Source organism: Hevea brasiliensis, unplaced genomic scaffold, assembly GCF_030052815.1.
Source record: "Hevea brasiliensis isolate MT/VB/25A 57/8 unplaced genomic scaffold, ASM3005281v1 Scaf381, whole genome shotgun sequence".
Taxonomy (NCBI): Eukaryota; Viridiplantae; Streptophyta; class Magnoliopsida; order Malpighiales; family Euphorbiaceae; genus Hevea; species Hevea brasiliensis.
The window spans coordinates 24,855-42,660 of record NW_026614897.1 but is presented as its reverse complement, the minus strand read 5'-3'; the positions used below and the strand labels follow the sequence as shown (position 1 = coordinate 42,660).

Below are 17,806 nucleotides of genomic sequence, written 5' to 3'. Positions count from 1 at the left end.
ATTATAACTCAAATTCAATTCACATATTAAAATACTTGCTTTCAGTAGCCTCCATAATTCACAGGTTAATTACATGAGTGGCACTTTAATGTAAGATGGTTGCTATAAATTCATCAATCAAATTGTGAAATTTGAGAAAAATGGAATTGATTGCAGGAAAATTGAAGGATTGCTTGTGCATTAAAATGCAAATTTTTACTTGAAAAATAAATGTTGCTTATTGCAAAAAATGTAAAGATTGCATTGAAATGCAAGTTGTGAAAGAAACTGTAAACTAATCACTTAACTGAAAAGGAGCTGATTGCTTGAAATTGAAAATCTGTACAAGAAAAGTAAATTATCACTGTCCATATTCATGGGCCTAAAATTAACTTTCTACCTCGCCACCACTTGTGGTTTATACCAGCACTTTTACCATAAAACTTAATTAAAATAATGAAAAACACACACCCACACAAGGGACATTTTCGACCATTTACAGCATAAAGCCTTAGTTATCATATATCCAGAACAAGACAATTTGGCACTAAGATAATACCAGACCATGTCAATAAATTACATATATATATATATATATATATATATATATATATATATATATATATATATATATATATATATATATATTATGGTTTAGAATTTCATTGGTTTCTACTAGGAAAATCCAACATTTGGTCGCAATTTGTCTCCATTTGTTCCCCGTCAACACTTTATTTTCCATCCCCATCAATTTGATCTCCGTCTAAAGTTTCATTCATATCCTCATTTTGCTCCTCATTCCCAGTTTCTTCTCCATCCTTATCCATCCCTGCTTCAGACGTCAGATCAGCTGGAGGCAGCGGAAATACATTTCTAACCAAGTCCAGTAGTTCTTCTACCTGGTCTCCCAAACGCATTTCAGAGTGCTCTATTATCTGTCAAAAATAAGAAGCTAAAATCACCAATGCATCTTTGGAAGTACACATTTCCTTGAATCAGAAAAGTGGATGAGGCGAGAGAGGAGGGCGTAAGGAATATTAGCTATCGAACGGAAAGCAACGACAAAGTGTTCCTGCTTGTTATTTGTTAACCTAGGTCATTAAAAATTAAAGAAACTAAAGTGATAACAAGGATAAATTACTTCTGGGAACAACATTCTTATTTTTGCCACAACCACCACAAGGATTATCTCATATCAATATAATTAGGATTTCCGCCAACTAGAAGCCAAAGGAAATCAAATTGAACACACATATCTTGGAAGAAAGGCCCTAGTAGTTGATATTGGAAAATATAGCTGTGACATGCTAGCATATAATGCGGTCTAATGAAGTAGGAAGTAGAGTGCAATACCAAAAGAAGTATCAAATATTATTCACATATGCAAAGAAGCTGTTTTAATGAAATCATGAGAGCTAGTACAGTTTTATAACTGAAGGTTTAACAAATTCAACAGCCAAAAATCCTATTTACTTGCTCTCCTGCAAAGCGTATTGGGAATACACTATTTCTTTAATTTTGATGTGCAATAGGGTTGTCATTTCTGGACTCCTAATTCTTAAAAGATCCAGTTTAATCCTCTGCATATTACATAAAACACGTAACTAAGCAGAAGAAACATTCTATAACATTAATTAGCACCGCTTAGATAGTAACTACACTGTCACCTTATCCTAGGAATTCAACAATGGCACGGACTTGTGGAAAAGATTACAAGAACACCTTAATTTTGAAAGTTTATTCCATCACCATTCTTAAATTCCTCAATATTCTAAAATATCCACATTGGCATTTCCCCTCACCAACCTCCATTTTCAACTATATCTGAGCCTAGTGTGGATCCAGACCTCATAGCTAGATTAGGTTCAGATTGACATTGGCTATAAATTAGCAAAAGTGTCAAATCATTGGATTACAGTATGTTGTGGTGACAATAAAAATACGTTCATACTCCCAAGATAAACATCAAGTTCATTTTTTTATTCTAGATTGCTGAAACATTTCATTAGGAGTCCTGCACTAACAATTTTCAAACTGAAGTGTTCTTAATTTATTCCATGCCCTTGCCATATGACTCGTCTAAACTACTTTTCAGCTTTTTAATAAATTTAATTAAAAGCATTACAACATAGTACTTCTTTTCAGTAAAATGCGAAACTGATTGCAAAACAATTTTATAAGGGCTAGGATTAGTTATCACTGCCCACATTCATGAGCCAAAAATTAAATTTCTACCTTTCCGATTTCCATAATTTGATGGTGTTAAGAGACCACTTGTGGTTTATACCAGTACTTTTACCATAAAACGTAATTAAAATAATTAATAACACACACACACACACACACACAGAGACAAGGGAACTGATATCCCTACTTACAAAATGTTTGCCACCATTTTCAGCTTAAAGCCTTAGTTATTTCTAGCTCCAACCTTAAACCAAAGCACGTCATTTTGATGAAAAAATGGACAGCCGAAGCATCAATCCTTTTGTGGCGTGCATTCTATTCAGATTCAATAGAACTGAGGGCAGACCTATCATGTCTCCAGAACAAGACAATTTGGCACTAAGATAATACCAGACCATGTCAATAAATTATTTTCAAAGGGCTAACCCAAGAACAATGGAAGATGAATCACATAACAACCGATTCCCAAATTAAACAATTTTTCTATTTTTAAATGGAAAAAGCAATTAATGCAAGATGCATGACACAACACTCTACCATTTACTAATTCTTATTATATTGATTTTACCATTTAAAAATTTCTCAGCCAAATTTAACAGCAGATTTCTATTCCTTTTCTGTCCAAATGATTAAGAAACAAATTTATTTCAACGCATCCCTTCACAACTTACATAAAGCAAATACCAAAATTAAAGCTATCCTGATAATTGAGAAGTAAAAGAACATTCACAAATTGAGAAAAATAGCATAAAATTTGTCACTCCTAAGCCAAGATTTCTACAAGGACACAATCAAAGGAAAGAAAGAAAGAAAGATAGAATGAATGAATTAATGAAAGAGAAAGATGAATTAATAATGCAATTACCGGGTCAATTTCAACTAATTCACGAGGTGCAATGTTGATGATATTGAGGATCTCAGCTTTTGCAAGTTTGTATGTCTTACACTTCTTCATAAATTCATAGATTTGCTCTCTCGTTTGCCTGGAAGCAGGAGTCTCCACCAAATAATCATAAACCTACAACAAAAACAACAAATGCAATTAACACCCATTAGAGTTTTAGACTTCTTTTATCCATTCAAATCTTATATACTCAATTTTTTCACTAAAAAATGTAAACACCTTATATTCTGATGATGCTACGGGAGCAATAACCCTTGAGGAATCCTTTGAAGCACCTCTTGCCTTCAGGAAGTCGAGAACTTCAAAATTGGTAAGTGCACCAGCATTGGGTGTTTTTCTGCATTATTACCTGAAAATTGTAATTCACTCATCCAAGAAAGAATGGAGAGAAAAAAAGAAAATGAATAATAAAAAAAAGCCAATAATGTAGTAAGGAAAGCACTTACATCTTCATTGGACTATGATTCTTCAATTTCCTTCAAAATGAGACCAACAAGAAAAACCAGCAGATATTGTAGCCGAAACTTAGGGTTAGATACACCCAAGTACACTTGGATTTGAATTTGTATTTGGATTTGAGATCAGAGCAACAGAACGAGAAAGAGAGGAGAAGTAGTGCACTAGCTGTGCAATCGGGGTAGTTCTCAGTATAAAAATTGACAAGAAACCAATCTTAAGTGAATTTTATCACTAATTCCATTAACCCACAAAGTATTCATTTGAGTAAGCGAATTAATTTGAACAAATCAAGTGCTTAAATTAAAAAGAAAATTGAGAAATTCCTGCTTCAGAATAAGAAGCTAAAAACCCCACTGTAATAAAACTGAAGTTGCTTCTCGAATTAGTCACATAAAACTGTAGGAACTTCACGATATTTCTAGCTCCAAAAATTCTATCAGCTTAACATAACAGGCAATGGCGGCGAAGCACACCAACACAAGCAGCAGTTTTGGAAGCTATAAAAGCTGAAAAATAAAAAGAAATTTAACACGCTCAGGTAGGAGAGCTGGAGAAGACGATTCAGACGAGAATGAAGAGGCAAGATTTAAAAATCTACAATGAGGGGTAAAAAAGCCATAGCCTCACCTTGAATCGACAAGAAGAAGAGGAGAGCAGGAAACAACGTCTGTCGGACACAATAAAGGAGGCGCAGGCAAGACCAGTCGGCGTCGGCGTCTAGAGTACGAGCTAGATGGTCGGATGGGTGAGAGTGAGATTCGGGATCGGGCATGAGGCGCTGGACGGATGAGAAAGATGAGAAGAAAACATAGAGCAGATGCAGAACCTTTCTTCAAATGTGAGCTGGGCTTGGGCAGGCAGACTGGGCTTTGTGGAGGAATGAAGACAAGGATATATAAGTAATTACATAAATAGATTAATTAATTTAAAGATACCTATATTATCCGGAAAGCATATCAATTCACTGTTTCCCAATTCTTAGGCTCTGTTTGGATGGGGTGAGGGTGAGGGTGAGGGTGAGGGTGAGGGTGAGCTAATGAAGAGTAAGGGTAAGACTTACCCTCCCTTGCCCCTCAAATCTCAATTTTTCTCACAATCTAAATTGGGGTGTAAGCAGGGGAAGTGAAAGATGAAAATTATTTTAATTTTTATATTTCTATTGTGTCTTTAATTTTTTATTAAAAATCTAATTATATCCATTAAAAATAAATATAATATACCAATAAAAACAAATATTTTCTCTCTCAAGTGGCCGTATCTAATCTCTTTGCTCTTGTAGATTTTGAATTCTTACAGAAAAAATATTAGTTTTATCTTTCTATTTAATTTCAGTTATTAAATCATTCGTTCTTTCAATAGTTTGCTGCAATTATTATGCTCCAATTGTTAAATTTTTTTTTGCTAAATAATTCATTCTTTATTCAATCATTTTTTGTATTACTTTATAGATATATAAGTTGAATGTTGAAATAGTACATGTCATGGTCTGACATAAAAAGGCAATCGAAAATATAAATTATAGGTCACTAACTAAAAATAAAATGCCTTAATTTTCAAAATAATTCATTCTTTATTCAACCATTATTTGTATTATTTTATAGATATCTAAGTTGAATGTTGAAATAGTACATATCATGGTATGACATAAAAAGACAATAAAAAATATAAATTATAGATCACTAAACTAAAAATAAAAGACCTTAATTTACATATTAAAAAAAATAAAGAATAAATTTTATCTAATAGAAAAAGATATTTTTATAATTTTAATAATTATTTACCCTTATTTTACTTCTTTCCAAACATAAAGAATATACATTAGCTCTCCTTACCTTTCCATTAATTCACCTCTTTTTAAACATGAGATTTTTTTTATTGTAACCATTCTTACCCTTCTCTCTCTTTGCCTTCCCATTAATTACCCTTCCCTCACCCCATCCAAACAAAGCGTTACTTTCACCCATCATGATCGCCAATACCTCAACAGGAGACTTCAAAAACTTCATCTTCCTTCTTTCTTTGCATACAGGTTTGATTCGTAACTGCACACAAGCTACGATCTCCAAGGAATCAGCCGCGATGATGCTCAAATCCATTTTATTTTTTTGTCCTTGGTGGATTTTTAGGGTTTTCTTTTTAGATTTCTTTTTATTTCCAATTGCCTTTATTGGAGGACGGACTACTGGAAATCCAGATTCTCGCTTATATCTAGTTATGGTTTTGTTCTTTGAAGCGGCAACTGATGGTTTTTCATATAATGGAATCAAATAAAAAAACTATATGCTTTCTCTGGCTCCCGTTAGGGTTTAAGTATTCATCATTTACGTGGTGTCAGAGGAAACAGATTGGGCAGAGAATTTGGATATTGATTGATATATCAGTTGTATGGTATCGTCTGCTCATCCTACTATTGTGTTTTGTCTTTCTAGCATGAATGCAATGATTGCGACCATTCATTCACGACTTGGAGGAGAACCTGCGCGCAACAGTGTTATTTGTCGTTACTGGATGATGGGAAAGTGTAATAGAAACCCTGTAGGTTCATGCACAGAGAATCGCCACCTCCTAATGTTTACCGAAGAACATCTGAGCAACGCAAAACTGCTCTAGCCACGGCCTCAAAAATTCATTGGCATTGAGTGATGGATCTGAAGTTAAAACTGTTCAGAATAGCGCCAATCATGTTATTAAGGATACACCTAGGAAATGCCCCAATCCTAGGAATTCTTTGGCTTCAAATAGTGGAGGTGGTGGTTCTGAATATAAATGCACTCGTGAGAGCTCCAGTTCTAGCAATGAGGTAATGAATATAAAGTAGATAAAACCATCCTCTAATTCATCAGTTATTGTTCTTGAAGGCAATGCTTCTGAAGATAAAATTGTTGAGAGCTCGAAAAAGGCATGCGAGAACTGGATGTCAGCAAATGTGTTAAAGGAGATGGGTGCCAATTCTTGCATTCACGGTTTTATGGGGATTGGTTTTCGACATTGACAAAGCTGGAGGGACACAGATAGGTGATCATTTTGTTGAATTTTTCTTTGACTTTCCAGTAATTCATTCATGTTTTATACAATCTGTGTTTTCTTTAATATAATTCTTATCATGTTTTGTAAGTTAATGTGTGAACTTATGAATAATTTTTTGAATTTCATTGTTTATTTTTTGTATGCTAGGCTGTCTCTGGGATTGCACTTCCTTCAAGATGGGACAAGCTTTTCTCGGGTAGCAGTGATCGAACAGTGCATGTTTGGGATTGCGATACTGGTCAATCAATAATAGTGATAAATCTTGGTGACAAAATTTGGGCTTTAATCAGTAAAGGCCCCTGGATATTTGTAAGTTTGCCAAATAGCGTTAAGGTTAGCTTTCATCTGACTTGCAGTGCTTCATCTGGCTTAGTTAGTTTCTGCTTATGAGCTTAAGGCCATTTTGTACGTGATTTTGTAAGCATGGAACATTGAGACAGCTGCTGAAGTTAATCTTGATGGGCCAGTTGGGCAAGTTTATGCTATGGCTATAGCTTATGTTGTTGATATGCTTTTTGCAGGGGCACAGGCAATTGCTTTTATAATTTTTTTTAAGTTGTTGATTTCGCAAGGTATTTTACGGTTGCCCGGACAAAAGCTATTCACTGAAGTGGGAAAGAGTGAGGAGCTGCCACTTTAATTTTGAGGGAAATTAAAGAAAATCATTTGTGAAAATAAATTAAAAGAAACCACTTCGAAAGCAGAGATTCTAGGTTCGGGGTCCATATACGGGTGGGGAAGGTGTTAGGCACCCCGCCTCATCCCTCAATGAACGTAAACAGATTTAATGTTATGCTCTTTTATAAATTAAAAGGGGTAATTAGGGGGTTGGGATAGTGATAATGTTAATCCTTTGTGCAAAATAAAGGAATATTTGATATTTCACTTATCTTGGGTTGCCCAGGAACACAAGTTCGTGAGATGGCCCTTTAATGAATAAGTGTTTGAGTGAATTGGTCTTGTGTCTTGTCATTTAGTTTGAATTCTGTTAAGAGAGCTCGAACAGGGAACTTCTCCTGATCTCTAGATATATTTTATTAAGAGTTTTGAGTGGAAGATTTCGGATAAGAACTCTCCTCCGATCTCCCTGTTTTAATTTAAGTGAGAATCAGGTAAGAGCTCTCCCCCAACCTCTTGAAGTATTCGGCTTGAAGTTTTAATGAAGGATCTCATATGAGAACTCTCCTCCGATCTCCGCGATTTTTATTTGAATGAGGATCGGATAAGAACTCTCCCCCGACCTCTTAGAGTATTTGTTTTAAGGTTTTGATGAAGGATCTCGGATAAGAACTCTCCTCCGAGCTCCCCGTTTTTGTTTGAATGAGGATCAGGTAAGAACTCTCCCCTGACCTCTTAAAGTATTTGGTTTAAGTTTTAAATGAAGGATCTCGGATAAGAAGTCTCCTCCGATCTCCGCGTTTTTGTTTGAATGAGGATCGGGTAAGAACTCTCCCCCGACCTCTTAAAGTATTTGGTTTAAGGTTTTAATGAAGGATCTCGGATAAGAACTCTCCTCCGATCTCCGTGTTTTTTATTTGAATGGGGATCAGGTAAGAACTCTCCCTCGACCTCTTAAAGTATTCGATTTAAGACAGAGCCTTTCACCGATCTCGTATATGACTCACTTGTCCGAACTCTTTGGCTGGCTACATCTGATCTTTTACGGTTACTAGTCTGGGGTTCTATCTCGATCCCCGTTTTATTATGCTATTTCCTAGACTCGCTTAGTAGCTCGATCTCATGACTTTTCTCCTGATTCCCTATTCATTCTCTTATTTCAAGAGACACTATCACGTTATGATATTGCTACCAATACTTTGCTAAATTACCTAGAAGTTACTTGTAACCGAAACACCCATATTCGAAGGAAATAAAAACTAAGAACAAATAAATAACGTGAACTGGAGAATAGAAAAAGTAAACTCAAGAGAGTAATTATCAGCCTGAAGGATCTGCATGGAAATTTTTAGTATAACTGAACTTAATGAGAATTTTTAGAATAAAAGCAGAGAACGTAAAACGAGAGCATTTGAAAAGGTGACAGTCTAGATACTTACCTGTGTGAGGTCAAGGTTATCAAACTGGCTTTGGAGATCACAAATGTTGTTACGTTGAAGGCTGATGGTTTCGGGACCAATGTTTACTTTGAGATTGCGAGAACCAGATTGAAATGCAGTTAAGTCGAAGCTACCGCTACCTGGTCAAAATGAAGTCAAGCTGAGAGAAGAATGAGTAGATGATGGGGCAATGAAGACAAGGCTGAACGGAAATGGTATGACAGAGTGATGAACAAACTGAAAATGAAGGATTTCAGGGTTCAAAAACTATATCAATGGAGACACTCGAGAAAACTAGTTTCTGAAATTTCTCAATTTTTATGCAAGTTTAGAATGGCAAAGCAGCAAGACTGAATTAAATTTCAGAACCTTTCCACTATAATCACTACCTTTTTTTGTCCGTCCCCTCTACAGTATTGCATGCAGGTATTTATAGGGAACAGGTGCTGCTAATGAAGGGTCAAGATCTCCCTTTGGGGAGACAGAAGGTTTGGATTTAAAAGGACATAATCCGACGTCTGAAAATTAAAGGGAATCAAAACAGACAGTTGGGATCCTATCCAGAATATCCATCCTTTCTCTTCCCAAGCCAACGGCTCAGGATCCTGCCTTACAAGATGGATCTGAGGGCTGAGAATAAAAGGCGCCGGACCTGTCGTTTGTTTTTTATCCAAGGGCTCCGAGTTCATCCTTGCAAGTATAATCAACGGTGGGGATTGTGATGTACAGGACTGTCATAACTGTTTTTGGCGTCTGTCAGCAATGTGGGCGATTCTGCAAATGAGGCGTGCTGTAAAGATTTGATCACGCCTGCAACGTTTTAACTACCTCGGCTCTGATTGTGTGGAGAGTTATTGGAAGTTATCTTATCCTCTTCATGCATTCCGATCTCTTATTTCTTCCAATCTATTATGACCCTTTTCTGATCTCTCATATCGGGTCCTTCTCCCGATCTTTCCCATTCTAGAATCTTCCCCTCTATCCGAGCTGCCTCAGTCAAAGCATTTAATTCTTCGATTACCGATGCATCCGCTTCGGTTTTCGCAAGTAATAAATGCTCAGACCCCCTATATATATGCCTCAGCGGGGAATTTCTCCCACATTCCATTTCTCCTCTTTCCATTTTTCACTTCTCCTGTCCAAGTTTCTCCGGTAACAATTCCGGCCATGGTGACCGCTTTTGATCTTTTTCCAATTGTTCTCTTTGTTCCTCGACTGAAAGTTTATGATTCCGGTGATCGGAGAATCATGAGAACCACATCTGATGACAGTGAAAGAATCGGACTAATTTACCGATCAAGATAAAAAATGTTGATCGTGCCGATCTCGAATCGGTCTATCGATATAATCGGTGAACTGATTTCGGGCGAGGGGACTGCTAATTTCCCTCTAAATATCGGTGACCGCCTTTTGAAGTTCATTTGGCTCCTCATCACATCGGGCGTCCTGACTGCGGCTCGGTTCTGATCGATGACATCGACGATGACTCCTCTCATCATCATGAGAGTCATAGTCGCTCCATCTGAGTTGCACATCTATCCAATGCCTATGGTTGGCTTTCTGATCAAACACATCTTTTGATTCAGCCACAAGACTAGGCTTTGACATAGGTCCCTGCTAGGTAGGATGTAATGCCGATCTTTAGAGATTGCCCAAATGATATAATCTATTCTTTAAAGGTTCTTAATGATGTAATCCGATCTCTTGAGATTGCCCAAATGATGTAATCTGACCTTTTGGAAATGAAATAAAATTTTATTTGACAGTTGTCATTTAATTATTGTATTGGTTATTTTTCGATCTCTGCTGTGCATATCCGATCTGGTTCCTAACTAAATCACCCTTAGCAAATCTGTAACTCTGAACATCCGTCGTAATCCGACGATCTTAGCCAGCTGATCTCCTTGTATTTTATTTATGGTGTTTCTTGAATCTTCCTGCGACGTGTCAGGGAAGCGGGTGGATTCCGCTAACCGATGCGTCGCTTGGGACACTGTGAGCATTGAATGCTCAGACGAGTATAAATAGGGGAAGGGTTAATCAGTTGCTCCCTTATGTCATTTTCAGCACTTTGCGAGTGATTCCAAAATTCTCTCATTTCTTCATGTTTTTCCGACGTCGATCACATTTCGGTAAGGGTTTTGATCTTTCTCTTAGTTAAACTTCTTTCATTTCTTTGAAAATGAGCGGTGCTGAGGGTCAGAGAGCAGTGAGCCGTCCTTCCGTCCATGTCTCGTGGTCATTGGATGAAGTCGAGGTGATTAGGTCGAGTGGGTGCCCTGAGCCTCCTACGAACTCTGTTTCAGCCCGTGGTCAAGCGGTACAATCAAGATGAACACATTCCTCTAGGAGAGAAAGTCTTCCCGTGGATGAGTTGCCGTCGATCCTCCAAGAAACCGATCTGCAGTCGATAAGTCAAGAGTACACCTTCGGACTGACTCATACGAGCTTATCAGATGCCATGGCGATCTCCGAGCCGTTCACTTCTTTGAAGAAAATGACGCGATCATAATATATGAAGAGCAATTAAAAGCTGAGCTCCGGTTTCCTCTTGACAACTTCTTCAATGACGTTCTGAAGTTCCACCACGTATGTATAGCCCAAGTACATCCGTACTCATGGCGAATTCTGGTGGCTTTCAGAGGCTTATGCTGAGCTAAGAAGCTCGAGCCTACAGTAAAGGTTTTTGCCGAGCTGCATAGACTTACTCGTCGAAAGGACGACGAGTATTGATTCTTCCAAGCCAAACCACACTGTGGGCTTTTTATCGATCTCACCTCTTCACTGAAAATTTTGAAGAATCACTTCTTTATGTTGAGGAGCAAGATTTCGAACGGTTTTGAGGGTTTCCCATGTAGCTGGCAGCATCTAGGCCCATCAATTCCAAAGAAGATCGCCCTGAGCAGGGACGAGGGTGCCATGGTAATGGAATTAAAAGTTCAGGTGGCCACTCTAAAGTATTCATGCCTATATGCTGTTATGGCTGAACTGAGATGGTGGCTGATGCGGATGATCGCGAATAAAAATTATGAAATGCAGCTCTCTGACCTCGGACCCGGGACTGGTATAACCTAAATCTTTAGTCTCCCGGTTTAGGTAATCTCAGTAACTATTTTTCTGTGCAGAAATGGCTGGAGGCGAAGGCGCAAAGGAGAGCCGCAAGCAGAAAAGAGAAGTCTCTCGGAAGGTACGAGAAATGAAAATCGCCGCGGCATCACAGACGCCAGGGTGGGATTCATGAGAAGTGCCGGGAGACTCGTCCCGACCTTCAAGGCAACCGGTCTCAGAAGTAGAAGTAGCTCCTTCTCCCCCTCGACAAGAAGAGCCACCACCTCCACCAGTTCCTTCTAGTGCGGAAGGTAGGCCTTCCCAACCTACTGTGAGGACCCTGTCTTGAGGTGCCCAGGTCCTTATTCATTCCTTAGAGAAGAACCGATCAGTTTGGGAGAATCTAGGCTTGGCCAAGGTTTTGGGAGCTTCCATCTACCTCCAGGAGGATCGGAACAAGCTGGTCCCGAGTAGCATTGACGATCTCTTGGCCCAGACGATGAGTTTAAGTGTAGAGAGCCTGGTGAACCAGCATATAATCAGGGAAAAGGCTTGTCTTCTGAGGCAAGAAATTCTAAAAGCGGTTCAGGACGCAGCTTCTGCCCAAGCCCAACTTTCATCCGCCCATGACTACATTGCTGAAATCGAAGGTCGGATGAAATCCTATGAGGATAAGTTGGCCGATCAAGCTCGTGAACTTGGGGAAGCTCGGGCACTTCGAACTGCTGACATTGCTCACCTTACTGAAGAGATCAGAGCGAAAGAAGAAGAGGCTGTGACGAGGGAAGCTGGTGCCTATGTGAATGCCCACAGCGATCTTCTGGCTGAGCTTAAGAGGCGTTACCCCAGAGAAGACTTCTCATGGATGGTGGATCTGGCTCCTCAAGACGAAGAGGAGAGTGAGGAGGAAACCGAGAGAGAGAGAGAGAGACTGAGCAAAATGTCAATGTACCTGGAGAACAAGCTGGGGGTGACCCTCCAGCCGAATGACTTGTAACCTTTATTTTGATATGAAATGAAATCCCTTTTGTTCAATTTCTTGATGAGATCGGAAAGTATCCAAATTGTATGAGTGCTTGATTGTTTGAACGTATTAGGACATCAAACTTAACAGCGATTATTAATCTAAGTGTAAGAAGTCGAAGAACATTGTAACCATGAGATCGGACTAAGCCGAGACTAAACACCGGATAGAACTTTAGATCATTAAAATTGGAAACTTGATTTGAACACTTAAGATCGGAAACACCATTAAATCGGACTGAAACCTTAACTTTATTAAAGGATTTTCCACAATATTTATAAAGGAGAGATCAGAAATAAGACTGGATAGCACGGAGACCTGATATTTAGTTTGGTTTCCTTTGACAAGAGATCAGAAATGAGATTGGATGGCATGGGGACCTGATATTGGTGTGATCTCCTTTGTTGAGAGATCGAAAAGCATTTGACTAGATGCGGGATCGGTTTATTTCCTAATCAAGTTACTTGTAACCGAAGAATGTCAGTTGGGGGTCGATTTTCAAAGTTCATTGACTTCGGTGATCAGCCAAAATATGGTGTCGACAGCTATACCTCTTTACATAATTTCTATTGAAGGGAATAAAATTTTTCCGTATAGGAATTATGTAAAGATTCAGACCCATATTTTGGGCGATTGGGTATCAAAAATTAAAATGTTGAGACTCAAAATTTGACTTGGAAGTTAAAGTTAGGAGCTAAAATCAACTTAGATCAAGGAATCAGGGGTTGATGAAAGGAATTTAAATGTGAGAATTAAAATCAACTTGGAAATTTAAATGCACGAAAATTAAAATCAACTTGGATCAAGGAACCAGAGGTTGATGACAGGAATTTAAAATGCTAAAATTAAAATCAACTTGAATCAAGGCACCAGAGGTTGATGACGGGAATTTAAAATGCTAAAATTAAAATCAACTTGGATCAAGGAACCAGAGGTTGATGACGGGAATTTAAAATGCTAAAATTAAAATCAACTTGGAAATTTGAATGCACGAAAATTAAAATCAATTTGGATCAAGGAACCAGAGGTTGATGACAGGAATTTAAAATGCTAAAATTAAAATCAACTTGGATCAAGGAACCAGAGGTTAATGACAGGAATTTAAAATGCTAAAATTAAAATCAACTCGGAAATTTAAATACACAAAAATTAAAATTAACTTGGATCAAGGAACCAGAGGTTGATGACAGGAATTCAAAATGCTAAAGTTAAAATCAACTTGGATCAAGGAACCAGAGGTTGATGACAGGAATTTAAAATGCTAAAATTAAAATCAACTTGGATCAAGGAACCAGAGGTTGATGACAGGAATTTAAATGCGAAAATTAAAATCAACTCGGAAATTTGAATGCACGAAAATTAAAATCAATTTGGATCAAGGAACCAGAGGTTGATGACAGGAATTTAAAATGCTAAAATTAAAATCAACTCCGAAATTTAAATGCACGAAAATTAAAATCAACTTGGATCAAGGAACCAGAGGTTGATGACAGAAATTTAAAATGCTAAAATTAAAATCAACTTGGATCAAGGAACCAGAGGTTGATGATGGGAATTTAAAATGCTAAAATTAAAATCAACTTGGATCAAGGAACCAGAGGTTGATAACAGAAAATTAAAATGCTGAAAATTAAAATCAACTTGGATCAAGGAACCAGAGGTTGATGACAGGAAATTAAATGCGAAAATTAAAATCAACTTAGATCAAGGAACCAGAGGTTGATGACAAAAAATTTAAAATGCTGAAAATTAAAATCAACTTAGATCAAGGAACCAGAGGTTGATGACAGGAATTTAAAATGCCAAAATTAAAATCAACTTGGATCAAGGAACCAGAGGTTAATGACAGGAAATTAAAATGCTGAAAATCAAAATCAACTTGGATCAAGGAACCAGAGGTTGATGACAGGAAATTAAAATGCTAAAAATCAACTTGGAAATGCACGAAAATTAAAATCAACTTGGATCAAGAAACCAGAGGTTGATGACAGGAATTTAAATGTTGAAAATCAAAATGCTTACAAAGCAAGCCTAACCTGACACAAGAAGCTCTTACGCGACGAAGTGTACTTAACAGGATCCCAAAGATAAACGATTAATGGAGGACGAGTTGCAAGACTTAACCTATCACTTTCCATTTCTTACTCACTTCCCAGGATGCCCTTTCGGTCCTTGACTTTCTTCTTATTTTGTGAAAAGCGCCCTTGTGGGTTTTCACTTTCCCCTCTGCCCATCTGACTAGAGGCGCCCTTTCGGGTTTTCACCCCTAGTTTTTTTTTTTTTTTGCTATCGATCAGTCCCTGCAAATCTCTTACCAAGTACATGAGGTTATTAATATCCAAATCATAATCTTATGACAAAATTTTAACAGATTAATAGCGCGCAAAAGACAGCATTAGAGTGTGAGTATACGAGAAAAAAAAATCTGAGTGTAAGCAAAACAATAAATTAAAATGCAAATGTGTGAAGAAGATAGATTGAAGTGAAAGGATGACTTTATTATAGCTCGAGAGAAAAAGGTACAGTTTCAAAGAAAAAGGGTACAAGAATGGATCTCACAGATTCCTTGTAGTTGACTTCGAAGTCCCTTAATTGCCATTATTTTAAGTACTCTATTGACGAACATTCATACTGTGGCGGTTTATTTCCTTCCCTGGTCCAGTATCCCTCCTTATTTCTCCATTTTCTGGTTCTAAGGGCGCCCTTTTGGGTTTTCACCCCTAGTTTTTTATTGCTTTTTCAGGGTGCCTTTTCGGGTTTTCACCCTTCACTCATTTTACAAAAAGCGCCCTTTCGGGTTTTCGCCTTCTTTCGCACATTTTGCTAGGAGCACCCTTTCGGGTTTTTACCCCTACCCCTTTTTTTTTTTTTTTTTAGGCATAAAACCTTTTGACAGTGTCGGCATTCATGGGTCTTAGAAATTCTTCTCCGTTTATATGGGTCAAGATCAGGGCACCACCAGAAAACGCCTTTTTAACCACGTAAGGTCCTTCATAAGTTGGTGACCATTTACCCCGGGCATCGTTTTGATTCGGGAGCACCTTTTTCAGGACCAGATCTCCTAGTTGAAATTCACACTTGCGAACGCCTTTGTTGAATGCCCTAGCCATTCTTCTCTGGTATAGTTGCCCATGACACGCTGCTGCTAGTCTTTTCTCGTCCAGCAAATTCAATTGGTCCAACCTTGATTGGATCCATTCTGACTCGTTAGGGAAGGAATTTCTAATTCAATAGGAAAAACAGCTTCCATCCCGTAAACCAGTGAGTATGGAGTTGCCCCAGTTGATGTTCTTACTGAGGTCCGGTATGCATGAAGAGCGTAGGGAAGCATATTATGGCAATCTCTATAGGTAATGGTCATTTTCCAAATGATCCTCTTGAGATTTTTGTTACCGGCTTCCACCGCTCCATTCATCTGGGGACGGTATGGTGAAGAATTGAGATGTCGGATCTTGTATTGGTCACATAAACTTTGGACCTTCGGACCGTTCAAATTCTTGGCGTTGTCAGTGATGATTTCGCTGGGGAGGCCATGTCGGCAGATGATATTATTTCGGAGAAATTTGAGAAATGTGTTCTGCGTGATGTGGGCATATGACGTCGCTTCGACCCATTTTGAAAAATAGTTAATAGCTACCAGGATAAACCTATGTCCATTAGATGCCTTGGGGTTAATAGGACCAATTACGTCGATACCCCACATTGCGAAAGGCCAAGGTGAGACGAGGTTGAACAATTGGTGAGGCGGAACATTTATCGGATCCGCATAGATTTGACATTTATGACATTTCCGAACATACTCGATATAATCTTTCTCCATAGTAGTCCAGAAGTATCCTTGTCTCATGATTTGCTTGGCCATCATATGTCCATTAGCATGGGTTGCACAATTCCCCTCATGAGTCTCAAAAAGGATCCTCTTTGCTTCTTTTGCATCCACGCATCTCAACAGTTCGCCATTAGAGCTCCTTTTGTACAGAATTTCACCACTGGGGAAGTACCCCAAAGCTAATCTCATAATCATTTTCCTTTCGTTTCTGCTTGCCCCTGGAGGGTATTCCCTGGTTTTGACGTAGACCTGGATATCATGGTACCAGGGTTTGCTATCAATTTCTTCCTCAGCCATGAAACAATAAGCTGGCTCACCCCTTGCTTTGATCTGCAATACCTGAGTCGTCTGCCCCTCCTCTATTTGAGCCATGATAGCCAGGGTGGCTAAGGCATCCACGAATTGATTATTGTCCCGACTGAGGTGAGTGAAAGAAATTTCTTCAAATTTCTTGATCAATTCCAATAGGTACTTCTGATATGGGATTAACTTCGGATCCTTGGTTTGCCATTCTCCCTTGACTTGATAAATGATCAAGGCCGAATCTCCATATACCTCTAACTTCTTGACTTTCATTTCGATGGCAGCCTGCAAACCCATCACGCAGGCTTCGTATTCCGTGATATTGTTGGTACAGTCAAACCTTAACTTGATAGCTATCGAGAAGTGTTTTTCGTCAGGGGATACCAGCACCGCTCCAATCCCATTACCAGACAAATTGACAGCTCCGTCAAAATACATTTCCCATACATCAGCTGGTTCTTTTTCCTCGCTGTCGACCTCATTGACATGCTCATCAGGGAATTCAAAATCCAAGGCTTCATAATCTTAGATAGGGTTTTCTGCTAGGAGATCAGTTATTACACTACCTTTTACTGCTTTCCGGGTCATATAGACAATGTCATATTGAGAGAGTATGACTTACAATTTGGCTATCATCCCTGACACAAATGGGCTTTCGAATACATACTTGATAGGATCCATCCTGGAGATGAGCCATGTCTTATGATTCAACATGTAGTGTTTAAGCCGATTCACCATCCAGGCCAACGCGCAATAAGTTTTCTGTAATACCCCTATGTTCGGTAGTGCGTTCTACTGTTCCAGTGACCAGTGTTGTTCGGACAGCTAGGATTCCTAGAACTACACTTCGATATGAGTGAGGAGATATGAAATAATGAAATACAAGAAAAGAAAATACAAGAAAAACAAAGGAAAAATAATAGCAAAGAAATGTAACCAAGTTAAGCGAGCCGAGAACCCTAGCAATGGGTGACCGCACTGGGAAGTCA

General features: G+C 38.4%; 1 protein-coding gene and 1 pseudogene across 1 annotated transcript; one reads left to right on the top strand and one right to left on the bottom strand.

The window, feature by feature from the left end:
• Nucleotides 1-282: 282 nt before the first annotated feature.
• LOC110669890 (uncharacterized) lies at nucleotides 283-4,384 on the bottom strand. The gene is made up of 5 exons (XM_021831745.2): nucleotides 4,157-4,384; nucleotides 3,517-4,035; nucleotides 3,290-3,407; nucleotides 3,032-3,184; nucleotides 283-914 (listed from the first exon to the last, which is right to left on the bottom strand). The coding sequence occupies exons 2-5, from the start codon at nucleotides 3,522-3,524 to the stop codon at nucleotides 711-713; spliced, it is 483 nt and encodes a 160-aa protein (XP_021687437.2). The 5' UTR covers nucleotides 3,525-4,035; nucleotides 4,157-4,384; the 3' UTR covers nucleotides 283-710.
• Nucleotides 4,385-5,724: 1,340 nt separating this feature from the next.
• LOC131169046 (zinc finger CCCH domain-containing protein 48-like) overlaps nucleotides 5,725-17,806 on the top strand; it is a 31,919-nt pseudogene continuing 19,837 nt past the window's right edge.